We start from the raw sequence: 14,340 nt of genomic DNA on the forward strand, positions 1-14,340 counted from the left end.
AGAAAGACAAATACTGTATGATATCACTTACATGGGGAATCTAAAAAATATAGCAAACTAGTGAATATAACAAAAAAGAAGCATATTCACAGATACAGAGAACAAACTAGTGGTTACCAGCAGGAGAGGGGCAATATGGGAGTGGGGAATTATGAGGTACCAAATATTAGGTATGAAATCAGTCACAAAGATATATTGTACAATTGGGAATATAGCCAATATTTTGTAATAAGTATAAATGAAGTATAACCTTTAAAAATTGTGAATCACTATATTGTACACCTATAACGTATAATATTGTACAGCAGCTGTACTTCAGTTTTTAAAACCAAGTCAAACAAGACAAAACACATAAAGATTAAGCAGAAATTAATAAAACAGAGAATAGAAAAACAATAGAGAAAATTAGTGAAACCAAAAGTTGTGTTTTTTGGAAAGATCAACAGTATTGATGAACTTTTAGCTAGATTGACAGAAAAAAAGAGAAGACTCAAATTACTAGAATTAGAAATGAAAGAGGGAATATTATTACTAACCTTACAGAAATAATAAGGATTATAAAGGAATGTTACAATATTGTATGCCAATAAGTAGTTAACTTAGATGAAATGGACAAATCTCTAGAAAGACACAAACTACCAAAATTGACTCAAGAAGTCAATAGAACAAGTAAAGAGTTTGATTTAGTAATTAAAAAACCACTGACAGAGAGAAGCCCAGGCTCACATGGTTTAACTGGTGAGTTCTACCAAGCATTAATACCAGTTCTTCACAAACTCTTCCTTAAAAAACAGAAGAGGAAGGAACACTTTCCAACTCATTCTGTGAGGACAGTTTTATCTTGATAACAAACCCAAAGACATCACACACAAAAAGAAAACTACAGATCAATGTCTCTTACAAATATGGACCCTTTTAATCCTGGCAAACCAAATTCTGCAACATATAAAAAGAGAATTATACACCAAGACCACGTGTAATTTATCCCAAGAATGTAAGGTTAACATCTGAAAGTCTATTGTAGTACTCCACATCAATAGTAAAAAGACAAAAACCACATGATTATCTCAACAGAAAAGGCATCTGGCAAGATCTAACATCTTTCATGATTAAAACAAAAACAAAAAATCGTAAACTAAACAAACTATCAAGGGAAGGGAACTTCTTAAACCCAATACAGGGCACCTCTACAGCTATTACTAATATCCACAGCTACTTAATGTGAAAGATTGGATGCTTTCTCCATAAAGTCAGGAACAAGAAATGGATGTCTTCTCTCACCATTTCTGTAAAACATTGTAGCAGGGTTCACTGGTTTCTAGCCAGGGTAGTTAGGCCAGAAAAAAGAAAAAAAAGAAAGAGAGAAAGGGAGAAAAGTAAAACTATTTCTGTTTGCAAATGATACAATTTTATATATAGAAAATCCTTCAGAATCACTAAAAAAACATTAGAACTAATAAACACATTCAGCAGGGTTGCAGGATACAAAATCAATATATGAAAATCAATTGTATTTCTAAACACTTGAAATGAGCAATCCAAAAATGAAATTAAGAAAACAATTCCATTTACAGTAGCATTTAAAAGATTAAAATAGGGATAAATTTTTAAAAGGAAGTGCAAAATTTATAGTAGAAACTATGAAATAATATTGAAAGAAATTAAAGAAGATTTAAATAAATGGAAAATCATTTTCCATTGGATCTTGGATCAGAATACTTAATATTCTTAAGATGGCAATACTTCCCAAAGTGATCTACAAATTCAGTGTAATCCTTACCATATCCCCAGCCGGCTTTGCAGAAATTGACAAGCTGATTCCAAAATTCATAATGGAATTCCAAGGGACCCCTAATAGCCAGAAGAACCTTGGAAAAAAAAAAGCAAAGTAGGAGGACTTTACACTTCCAGATTTCAAAACCTAATACAAAGTAATAGTAATCAAGACAGTGTGGTACTGACATAAGGCTAGACATAAAGACCAGTGGAATAGAATTGAGAGTCCAGAAAAAAACCTATGTTTATGGGCAACTGATTTCCAACAAGGGTGCAAAGACCATTCAATAAGGAAATCATAGTCTTTTCAACAAATTGTGCTGGGACAACTAAATAGCCACATGCAAAAGAATGAAGTTGAACCCTTACCTCATACCATATACAAAAATTAATACAAAATGATCAAAGACTTAAATGTAAAAGCTAAACCTAGAAAACTCTTAAAAGAAAAGAGGGATAGGGTTTCCCTGGTGGCGCAGTGGTTGAGGGTCCGCCGGCTGATGCAGGGGACGCGGGTTCGTGCCCCGGTCTGGGAAGATCCCACATGACGCAGAGCGGCTGGGCCCATGAGCCATGGCCACTGAGCCTGGGTGTCCGGAGCCTGTGCTCCCCAATGGGCGAGGCCACAACAGTGAGAGGCCCGCATACGGAAAAAAAAAAAAAAAGAGGGATAAATCTTCATGACCTTGGATTTGGCAGTGGATTCTAACCAAAAGCACAAACAACAAAAGGAAAGAATAGATCAGTTGGATTTCATCAAAATTAAGAATTGGGGATATTCCAAGACGAAGAATACTGATGGGACTGTAGAAACCATTGATTGACATGTTTTTTTGTTTGTTTTTTGTTTTTTTTTTTGTTGAGTCATGAGGAAAGGATACACTCATTGGTTTGGGAACAGTTGGATTGTCTGTCTCTAGAGAGAAAATAAAGCTGCATCTCATATACCAAAATAAAATCTAGGTGGAATAAAATATACCTTAACAATTATTAATTCATTTGCTCAAATTAACTTGAGATCCTTTCACTGTTTAGGTTCCAAAAAGACACAAGATCATAAAGTTTTGTTTCAAAATGCAAATAGCTTTATTTAAACACTATTAACATGTTAGAGTACACACCCACACAGTGTATACTTTGTTGTTGTTTTTAACAAAATGGGTTTATGTTACTGGTGTTTTATAATTTTTTTCTTCAGCAGTATGTAATAGTCCTCTCCCAGTCTCTTCATGTATAAAGCTACATCATCTTTCAAGGCTGTGTTGGGTAGTATGTCATCGTGCCAATGTAACTTAATTTCACCATTCCCCTCCTGTTGTTTATTAGATGTCATAAACATGGAACACTTAGGTTTTCATAGAGTGGGGTCAGAAAGGGTCCAGAACAAGATGTGCACATTTACATACAAGTCATGATCGTGAACTATTTGGGTTTCTTTCTCCTCTCAATTAAGTTTCTGTGTAATTTGAATTTCACAGTGTGTCTTTTAATAACTCAATTGATTACTTTATAAGAAGAAAGGAAATTTATGTTTTCTTAACTGATCTGAGTAACATTTCTTTTGTTCCCATTTCCACAGAAACATTAGACTAGTTTTAACTTCGAATTGTAGATTTGTTAAGATTAGCTGCTTTGAGAGAAGACTAAATACAGCTAGTTAATTTAAGAATAATATAATGGGACTTCCCTGGTGGTCCAGTGGTTGAGAATCCGCTTTCCAATGCAGGGGACATGGGTTGATCACTGGTCAGGGAACTGGGGTTCCACATACCACAGGGCAACTGGGCCTGCGTGCCACAACTAGAGAGCCCACGTGCTGCAACTACAATGCCCATACACTCTGGAGCCTGCGCACCACAACTACAGAGCCTGCACACCGCAACTACTGAGCCCATGTGCTTTAGAGCCCACACGCCACAACAAAAGATCTTGTGTGCTGCAACTAAGACCCGATACAGCCAAAAAGAAATAAAGAAATAAATATGTTAAAAAAGAATCCTGTATTGAGAAAATGAAAATTAAAGTGCTAAGTTGCTCTTGATGGGCTTTGTATAGTTTAGGGATGTAGTTCCTTATTTGCATCCATCTTTCTTCTTGTAATAATTTTTTTAGGAAAACTGAAGTAGGAGTATATATTGACAGAGTAATCCTAGAAACTGTCTGGTTGACTTTTGCCATTGATTGTTAGGTCGTATTTGTTATACTTTTTGTTATACATATTCCTGTCTTACGTTCAGAAAATAAATGGTAAGTCAAATAGTTTTTGATTTTATTCTTCCAGCAAAGAAATTTTAAAGCATATAAGAACATCTTTTTCCCTGGGAAAGATGGCCTTGCACTATTGAACAGAAATTTTGAGTGAAGAAAATGGTCTCCTTTGAGTAAACAAAATATATTCATATGCTTCTTGTATGTCTTTCTTTTCTAGGCAGCGCAGTCAGTCCTGATTTCCTTATTTGAACTCAATACCCCAGAGTTTACAATGTTATTAGGAGCTTTACCAAAAACTTTTCAGGATGGTGCTACCAAACTTCTTCATAATCACCTTCGAAACACTGGCAACGGAACCCAGGTATTTTTCAGTTATCTTCTTGGCCATTGTATAATGTGATGACTGGTTAACAATAATTGTTTTTGTTTTTTTTACATGAAGTAAACTTTGATCCTAATGTACAATTTTTGTATCTGCATTGGGCAGCATTTTCTGGGCAGAATTAAATATTTTCCTGGAAAGAATAGAGTTCTTAGGCCTATCATGTTTCTATTATAATTTGGTGTACATTAGGATGGTGGTGAACGGTGGCCAGGGTATGAACAAGGAAAGTGAAATGTAGCAGAACTTAGATGAGGGCATCAGCTTTGCAAGCCATGAGAATTAGGACATGCTCTTTAGATGAACCAGTCCTTATTTGAGGACCAGAAAGGATGACTTATTCCAGGAATAACAAATAAGGCCCGAGGAGGGTAGTGCTTTAAAGGATGTGTTCACATTTAATAATAACAGGCTTGTCAGCCCATAGGTGGTTGGATAACACGGGATTTTGTTTTGGAGAAGTAAGATCTGAGTAAATGAAACATTAGTGTTATATTTAAATGGTATCAAACCATTTACATAATATGCCTGAAGAATTGAACTTAAGTTTTAAAAAGACAAAGAGAGCGATACCTTTGCTATTGGATAAAGGAGAAAGTAGATGCACTTATGGCAGGATTGAGGTAATGTCTAAGGGGAGAACAATCTGAGAACAATTTCTTGGGACCAAAGTCAGTTTTTTTAAAAGAAGGGGGAATTCCCTGGTGGTCCAGTGTTGAGAACTCTTCACATCCACTGCTGAGGGCCTGGGTTCGATCCCTGGTCAGAGAACCAAGATCCCACAAGCTGTGTGGTATGGCCAAAAAATAAAAATTAAAAAATTTTTAAAAATAAAAGGAGAAAATATTGTTTTGTTATATTTTAAGAGATAGGCAAATTACTAACATGACCAGATTCTATTCCTTTGGTGTCTTTGTAAAATTCATTTGTAAATCAAACTCAAGAGGGAACAGAATTTGAGCATTCGTAATGGTTGGAGGAAGGAAAATTGTCTCAGAGCAGGGAGCTAATTTAAAATTGTTAATTTGGGATCTTGTTTTATCTTTGAGGAAAAAGATATTGTGGTAATATTTGAGAGAAGGAAGTGTGTGAGGAGAACAATAAAAAGGCTTAAAGAGCTAGATTTCTGAATGGGAAGAAAGTTTTTTCCCACAGAAACTAGAGATAAGTACATGAATATTTAAAATAATGACCTATAAGTATGGCTCTCTCATGCTGTTCAACATCTTGATTGTATGGCTTCCTGAAGAGCCTTTTGGTTGAACTACCTGTCATATGTTAATGTTTATTTGACTCCATCCATCAGGGTTCCATGGGGAGTCCTTTGACAAAACCAACACCACGGTCACCAGCCAACTGGTCCAGTCCTCTTACTTCTCCTACCAACACATCGCAGAATACTTTATCTCCAAGGTAATAAAAGGGTTATTTTCCATCATGGTTTGTATTTGCAGATTCCCCATTCTTAGAAAAACAGACATTAATATAATTCCAGTTGATTTCTACTCAACTTGAAAGGTCTTAGACACATAGAAACTTAGCAAATTCAAAAAATGTTGTTTATTCCAAAACTTAACCCTTTAGATGATAATAATCTATAGGATATGGAACTGTTTTTTGTAAGTGACAGGAAAACTTAGGGACACAGCTTTTGGAAGTTACTGCTTGTTGCCTTAAATAGCATAGTTATGTTTCTCAGATATGCTGTATAAATCCATTAATTACCAATTGTGTCTTTCAATTATAATACTCAATATAAGTGATGAGGTCAAGTTATAATGATGAATATTTAGATCTAATATTGGCCAACCACCTCTAAAAATAGAAGAAAAAATTAACCTTATAGACAAAAATGTAAAAATAAAGAAAAAAACTAGGGAAGGGTTAAATATAAAATGGCAATATGTATAGTTAGGAAAAGATGTGACTGTGAGATTGATCCTTAATAAGATATGTGAAATTTTCACACACTTGTGCAGTTCAAGCATGGGCTATATTTCAGATGAAGTTCTTAACTCATTAATGGATTAACATTTTTCCCATCTCCTGGCCTTTTAAAAAATTTTGCCTAGGGAATTCCCTGGCGGTCCAGTACTTAGGACTGCACGCTTCTACTGCAGGGGGCACAGGTTCAATCCCTTGTGGGGGAACTAAGATATCCCGCAAGCCTTGCAGCCAAAAAAAAGTAAAATAAAATAAAATAAAAATTTAAAAATTAAAACACTTTGTCTAGTGGGTCATATTTGTACTTACTAGCTTGATTTTTGTTATTAACCATATATCATAACATATGCTTCATCATATTCATTACAATTATAAGATGCTTCATTATACTGCAGACCAATTGCAAACTTATCATGTAGCCTGTTTTTTCCATGTTATACATATGTTACAATTTTGATGGCTAAATTCCATACTCAGTTGAATTTTAGAATCTGATTATAGAATTCAGATCAGTAACACTTACATTCACTGTTAAAAAATTCTCAGCCGGGCTTCCCTGGTGGCACAGTGGTTGGGAGTCCGCCTGCCGAAGCAGGGGACACGGGTTCGTGCCCCAGTCCGGAAGGATCCCGTGTGCCGTGGGGCGGCTGGGCCCGTGGGCCATGGCCGCTGGGCCTGCGCGTCCGGAGCCTGTGCTCCGCATGGGAGAGGCCACAGCAGTGAGAGGCCCGCGTACCGCAAAAAACAACAAAAAAAATTCTCAGCCTTCTTACAGATTTATATAAAATACATTTATCTCCTCTTTAAGCAGTACCATTATTGTGAGTTAACCACAGGGGTTAGCAAATTCTCTGTAAAGGGCCATATGGTAAATATTTTAGGCTTTGCAGGCAATGCAGTCTTTGTCACCTCTACTCAGCTCTGCTCCTGTAGTGTGAAAATAGCCATAGATAATAGCTAAATAAATCAGCATTGCTATGTTCCAAAATTTTATTTATGGACACTGAAATTTGGGTTTTATGTAATTTTCTTGTGTCATGAAATGTTATTGTTTTGATTTTTTTCTCAACTATTTAAAAATGTAAAAAAAATTCTAAGATTTCAGGGGTCGTAATTTGCTGGCCTCTGGTTAGTCAGAACATTTTTGAGGGTGAAAAGACAAACCAGTTGTTAAGGGCTGTGCATTCTAGAGTCACTGTAAGCTGCCCTTGATGGGCAATCAGTGGGACATGTTCTTTAGCCATTTGTAGCTGTCAGGTTTCGTTTTGCTAATTATGCTTTAGAGCATATACATTCTCTAATCCTGTCTTTATAAATATCCCGTGTAATCTCCTCAAATATATTTGTATTTTAAAACTACAGATAAATAAAAATTAGTTGTTGTCTTTTTCATAGTGCATTTGATTATGACACAGAAAATATGAATTCTGAAGATATTTATAGCTCTCTTAGAGGTGTCACTGAAGCAATTCAGAATTTCAGCTTCCGCAGTCAAGAAGATATGAATGAGCCATTGAAAAGGGATTCTAAAAAAGATGAAGGCGATTCAGTGAGTATTTGAACATTATTACATCGCACATGTTTTCATTAAGAGTTTTTGATTTTGTTTTATTTTTAAACTTTGCTTTCTGTCATTTTCAAAGATAATTTTCCAGGGGTCAGTTACTCAGTATTTACTGAGTATCTACCATGTGCCAGGCACTGTTCTGGGCAGAGTCGCTGCCCTCAAGTTCCTTGTATATTTTTGGGTAGAGATGAGTACTGTGGAGTTCTAGGTTAGAATGTAAAGTGAATCTATTTTAGATTAAGTTGTAAGGGAAGATGACATTTGCATTGAGACCTAAATAAAGCTGTACAAGATCTAGGAGAGAAGAATTCCATAAAAGAAGTAGCAAGTGCAAAGACATTTAGATGGGAGCAAGCTTTGTACAGTTGAAAACCAGGATGAAAGCCAGTATAGGAACATGGGCCAGATCACGTGGCTCTTGTAGGACAAAATAAGGTGTTTAAACCTTTTTTATTCCTGTTCAGTGTAGTGATAGTGATTGTTTCATCAGTTTCTGCGGTTCCAGTTAAGAATGTTATGACCCATCTTTCTGACATTTGTGAGTATTATTGCTCAGTTTGTTACCCCGCCATTATATAAAAAAGTGGGGTTTTTTTACTCTGCTTCTTCTTAGACTTTTCTCTCACAGCTTAGACTTTTCTCAAAACAAGCTATCCCACCATTTCCTGTGGAATCTGTGGTTTCTCAGTGTTTACAAAATTATAGAACATTGCAATGCTTCAGCAAATCTCGACAGGGCTCCCTGCTCTGCTTCCTGACTTCCTTCCTGCTATTGTTTTTCTCCCCGTGCCTGTATGGCAGATGAGCCTAGTAAACTGGATGCCAAAAACCTGCTTACCACTCGTATTTGAGGTTCCCTACCCCAAAAGCTGCCTATGGTACCAGTAACAGGTTAGTAAGAGTCACTGCTTGATTGAGACTTTCTTCCAAGTGATAGCAGGGTACAGTGTCAGGAGGCCAAGTAGTGGATTCTGGCAGAAGTGAGTTTGGCATTTACTCACTAGTCAGATTATCACTTCTAAGCCTCCATGTCTTCCTAAGGAAAATAGGGATATTACTGCCTACCTTAAAAATTATTATGCATATAATAAATCATATGACTCCATCCAGCCCAGACCTCTCTCCTGATTTCCAGATTCACACATCCAGCTGCCTGTTTGAACTCCTGATCTTTCCCATCTCAGTTGATAGCAATGCTAGTTGCTCAGCCAAAAACCTTGGACAGAACAGTTGTCCTCGTCTCATCTCTTTTTCTCATCCTCCCTTCTCGGTCCAGCAGGAAATCTGTTGACTCCATCTTCAAAATATAAGCCACAGTCTATACAGTAGACTTTTTTCCCTTTTTACCTCTCTGGCTTCATCTCCTACTACTCTCCTCTGCTTTAGCTACATGCTTCCTTGCTGTTCCTTCAACTTACTGGGCATGGGTTTTTTTTTTGCTCTGTTGGGTCTTTGTTGCTGCATGCGGGCTTTCTCTAGTTGTGGCGAGCAGGGACTACTCTTGGTGTGGTGCACCGGCTTCTCACTGCAGTGGCTTCTCTTGTTGTGGAGCACGGGCTCTAGGCGTGTGGGCTTCAGTAGTTGCAGCATGCAGGCTTCAGTAGTTGCAGCACGTGGGCCCTAGAGCTCGTGGGCTTCAGTAGTTGTGGTGTGCGGGCTCAGTAGTTGTGGCTCGCAGGCTCAGTAGTTGTGGCACATGGGCTTAGTTGCTCTGCAGCATGTGGTATCTTCCCGGACCAGGGATCGAACCCGTGTCCCCTGCAGTGGCAGGCAGATTCTTAACCACTGCGCTGGGCATGCTTTTGCCTCGGGGCCTTTGTCTTGGCTATTCCCTCTGCCTTAAACATTCTTCCTGCAGATAGCCATGGCCAGTTTCCTCACTTCCTCCAAGTCTTTGCTCCAGTAGCTTCTCAGTGACCACCCTATTTAATCTTCAGCCTCCTCTCTCCCACCTCGGCACTCATGATCCCTTTAATACTGTACTGCCTCCCATACACTAATTACTCCTACTGTACCACATACTTTACTTATTCATTATGTTTTCTTAATGTCTCTGTCCCTCCACTAGAATGTAAACTTCATGAGGATAGACAGCATTCTCTCGTTTGTTCAAGAATATATCCCCAGTGCCAAGAATAATACCTAGCATGGAAAAGGCGCACAGCAAATATTTAAAGGATATTTGTGAAGCACCTAGCTAACGACTTGGCACAGAGTTGCTCAGTAGATGGTGGTAATGGTGATATTGATGATCACAATTGATATTTTGATAAGTATGTTAATGTGCCCGAACTCCATCAGGCATCCTTCCAAAAGTTATGCAGTCCTTTTGGGATGTTTTTATTTTTTCTTAAGTAAGCCTTTTTTTAATTTGGTTTTTTTATACTTTGTTGGACACACTGTCATTGTATAATTTACAACCTTAAGCTTTTAGTTCTGTGTTGCTAATGAAAGTGTTGCTAATGAAAGTCCTTTTGTATCTTTAACTGGCATAGAGAAACTGTTGCTAGTCACATTGTATATATTGCTTGATCAAGCCACTGGCAAGGAAACTATAGGAATCATTAGAGACAGGATTCTTTTTTTTTTAACATTTTTATTGGAGTATAATTGCTTTACAATGGTGTGTTAGTTTCTGCCTTATAATAAAGTGAATCAGTTATACATATACATATATCCCCATATCTCTTCCCACTTGCGTCTCCCTCGCTCCCATCTTCCCTATCCCACCCCTCTAGCTGGTCACAAAGCACCGAGCTGATCTCCCTGTGCTATGTGACTGCTTCCCACTAGCTATCTATCTTACATTTGGTAGTGTATATATGTCCATATATACACTACCACTCTCTCACTTTGTCCCAGCTTACGCTTCCTCCTCCCCTGTCCTCAAGTCCATTCTCTAGGAGGAGAGACAGCATTCTTTTACAGTTCTTATTTGCCCTTATGGCTGTGGTTTCTTTACATCTCTTTATAAAAAACTGTGACTTTTTGCATGTAAGTTTTAACTCATCATGTTGATTTCCATTACTTAATTTTTTTTTGGCTGGTTATTGTTACCTTTTTAAAATAGCCTTTGAAGCAGTAGGGAAATATCTTTTTAGAATTTCAAAGAGATTTAAAAAGGAGTTAATTTGCTCTGCCTTCCCCTTCCCATTAATAGACATGTGGCGGTCCTGGGATGTCTGACCCAAGAGCAGGAGGTGATGCTACTGACTCAAGCCAAACAGCCCTTGATAATAAAACTTCATTGCTCCATTCGATGCCTGCTCACTCCTCTCCACGCTCTCGAGACTATAATCCGTATAACTACTCAGATAGCATCAGTCCCTTCAATAAGTCTGCCCTCAAGGAAGCCATGTTTGATGATGATGCTGACCAGTTTCCTGATGGTATGTCCTGGGTCCTGCTGCTACTGTCTGTGTTTTGGAGGACTGATAATCAACGAAGCAAATGAAATATATGCATGCTCTTTTATTGTAACTCCCTAAAAAGTAAGGATCTTTGGGGGTGGGAACGTTCTCTCCCATCTTCTAGGAGCTCATTTCTAGTGGTTTGGTGGTTTTCTGACCCTGAATAAGAGACAGATTAATCATCCTAATATCATCCTTGAAATCAAGAAAACCTCAGTGACCTCCCAGAAACAACTGAAACCAGTTGTAGCTTATAAATTTAGTCTATCTCTAGACACATTTCATTTAGTTATTAATTTTTATACCAGAATGACAAAACCCTTTGAAAGGATACCCATTCTTTACAATAGCCTTTTGAGTGTGAAGTCATAAACTCTTTAATAAGATACATTCAAGAACCAAATATGGGAAAAGCTACCATTAAGATTTGGAGTTGGCTTAGGTCTAAGCTCTGACACTATGCTGCATCACCTGGGAAGTTGGTTGACCTTCCTGAATCTCACTTGTCCCTAGGTTGGAGATGCTATGTTACCTGCCCTTCTGATCACAGTATGCAGTAAGGTTTGGATAAGGTGTATAAGAACTGACTATAAAGTACAGAACACTGTAAATGTTTTACTTACTTTTAATAGTAAGGAGTTACATTCTTTTCCTCTACAAATTACATGATCCATTAATTCTTTTCTTAACTAAGTAATGTATAGTAATATATAACTTTATGTAAATAAACTTGAAAGTCTCCCCCTCAACACTCTCATGATTTCATACTTAGGTAATTTCTGATTTTCCCTTTATTCCCTCAGTGTTGCTGTCAGTGAACATATTTCTGCATAAAATTTATGTACACATGCAGGTAATTCTAAGAGATTTCTAGGGATAGAATTGCCCAATTAAGGGATATCTGTAAGTTTGTTTTGAGTGTTACTACCAATTACCAACTCAAAACACTTGGCCAGTTTAAGTAGTACTGATTTCCTCACCAACCCAGAATGTTTAAGTGTTTTTATTTTTTGTCATTGTGATGGATATAAAATAGGTCATCCTAATGAGCATTTCCTTAATTGTTAGGAAGACTGAGAAATTAGATATCAGATTATTTTTTAATTTTTCTAATTTTGATGAATAGAAAAATATCTTCACTTCTGAATTTCTTTGATTACTAATGAGGTCAATGAATCATATTTTGGCCAACATGTCATGTTAAGAGACTTAATATATCACATATATCACAAAGGCAAAATTATGACAACATACCAAACTGTCTAAATTACATAAGAATCTATAAAATCGCCACAATTATGCACTTTGGTGTATTTTAATCTATCATAAATAGTTGACTATGCTGTTGAGGTTTAGTCATGATAGCAGCATAACAGAAGTGTATGAATTGGACCTAGCAGCAAAGTGCCCTTGGAACCCTGCATAGTAGCAACAGCCTGGTGATTGAGACCTAGCTTTAGCAGCTTAATTTAAATTGGTTTTAAAGTATTTATGCACAGAGGTCACAACTGACATTTCTTGCTTCGGCTCCGCTATATATATGTATATCTCACATATATATGCACTATATAGGTATATATATATATATATATATATATATATATGTAGGGGTTTTTTTTTAAGTATTATTTCAAAATAGTCAAAAGCTTGAAAGTTGGGAGTACAGTAGAAGGAACTTTTTCTTGAACCATCTGAGAGTAAGTTGCCAAACTGACGCTCCATCACTTCAAATACTTTAGGACATACTTTCTATAAACAAAGACAGTCTCCTGCATAATTACAATATATTCATCAAAGTCAGGGAATTATCAGTGCTACATTAATAACTATCCATCCTTATTAGAGTTTTTCCATTTGTCCCGATAAATCTTATAGTGGAGTATCCAGTTCAGAATGTCTGTTGCATTTAATCATCACGTCTCCTTCAGTGTTCAGTCTTTTCTTGGCTTTCATGACCGTGGCACTTTTGATGGTTAAAGGCCAGTTATTTTGTAGCATTTTCCTCAATTTAGGTTTGTCTGATGTTTCTGATGATTGGATTCAGATTTTGTACTCTTGGCATCAGTATCACAGAAGTGTCAGTGCATCTTTCAACTAACACATGATTTCCCTTTGCCCCAAGATTGGTGATGTAATTTTGATCACTTGATTATGGTGCTGCTAACAGGCTTCTCCACTATGAAGTTACTCATTTTGTAATTAATAAGTGTTTTGTGGAGAGGTACTTTAAAACTGTAAATATCCTGTTCCTCATTAAACTTAAATTTTATTTATTTTAAAAAAATAAATATTTATAACTGTACAGACACATAGTTTCCTGTTGTATTCAATGGCCTATAATGTTTAACTGTTTGTATTTATTTTGATGCTCAAATTGTCCTTAATTTGACCATCAAGATCCCATTCAAGCTGGTTTTTGTGTCCTTTTAACATGTCCCCATTCTTACATTCTGACACAGCAAAATCTTATACCGTCCTTGCTTCAGTCCTGGAATCAATCATTTCTCCAAGGATCGATCCTTGGTTTCTTTTAACAGAAAATGGTCTTTAAAGACTAAAGTCTGGGCACTAGGTGTACTCAATGCTGGTGGGACATCACTACTCCCCAGACCTCTTAAGTAACTAGAGCTAAGGAGTGTGTGTGTTTGTGTATGCACGTACGTGTGTATACACGCATGCACGCTGATTTATATCTATTGCTGTATCTGTCAAAAGCTATGTGTTTATACCAATAACTCCAATTCTAGTCTAGCACCATAAGGTTAATTTTAGTTTCTCCCTTTCCATATTAATAACCCCCTGTGAGAAACCTGACTTCCGTTATCTTGAATATACTTACTTATTTGATCAATCCTCCTGTGTGCAGCCAGTTCTCCGTCTCTGCCACCACCTCCTCACCTGCGCGGATGCACTCCCCACCCTGCTGGGCTCTACCATTCCACCCTCAACTTCCTTGGCCTCAATGCCATTCTGCTTGGGCTCTGACACATCACACCTGGTTGCCACTACATGTGGACTCACTTCTTGTTCTAGCTGAGCTCTTGAAACCC

At 37.2% G+C, this 14,340-nt stretch overlaps 1 protein-coding gene across 23 annotated transcripts in view; it reads left to right on the forward strand.

Moving 5' to 3' along the window:
• The window catches only part of CLASP2 (cytoplasmic linker associated protein 2), a 178,020-nt gene that overhangs the window by 152,001 nt on the left and 11,679 nt on the right, over nt 1–14,340 (forward strand). For 22 of the 23 annotated variants that reach the window (XM_060162421.1, XM_060162424.1, XM_060162422.1 and 19 more), the window contains 4 exons: nt 4,205–4,348; nt 5,676–5,782; nt 7,709–7,862; nt 11,041–11,269. In XM_060162421.1, the coding sequence (XP_060018404.1) occupies nt 4,205–4,348; nt 5,676–5,782; nt 7,709–7,862; nt 11,041–11,269 (634 nt within the window). Of the gene's footprint in view, nt 1–4,204; nt 4,349–5,675; nt 5,783–7,708; nt 7,863–11,040; nt 11,270–11,803; nt 12,276–14,340 lie in introns of those variants that run through there. The other variant, XM_060162436.1, reaches the window with a different exon arrangement.

The sequence above is a fragment of the Lagenorhynchus albirostris genome, chromosome 10 (genome assembly GCF_949774975.1).
Source record: "Lagenorhynchus albirostris chromosome 10, mLagAlb1.1, whole genome shotgun sequence".
Classification (NCBI taxonomy): Eukaryota; Metazoa; Chordata; class Mammalia; order Artiodactyla; family Delphinidae; genus Lagenorhynchus; species Lagenorhynchus albirostris.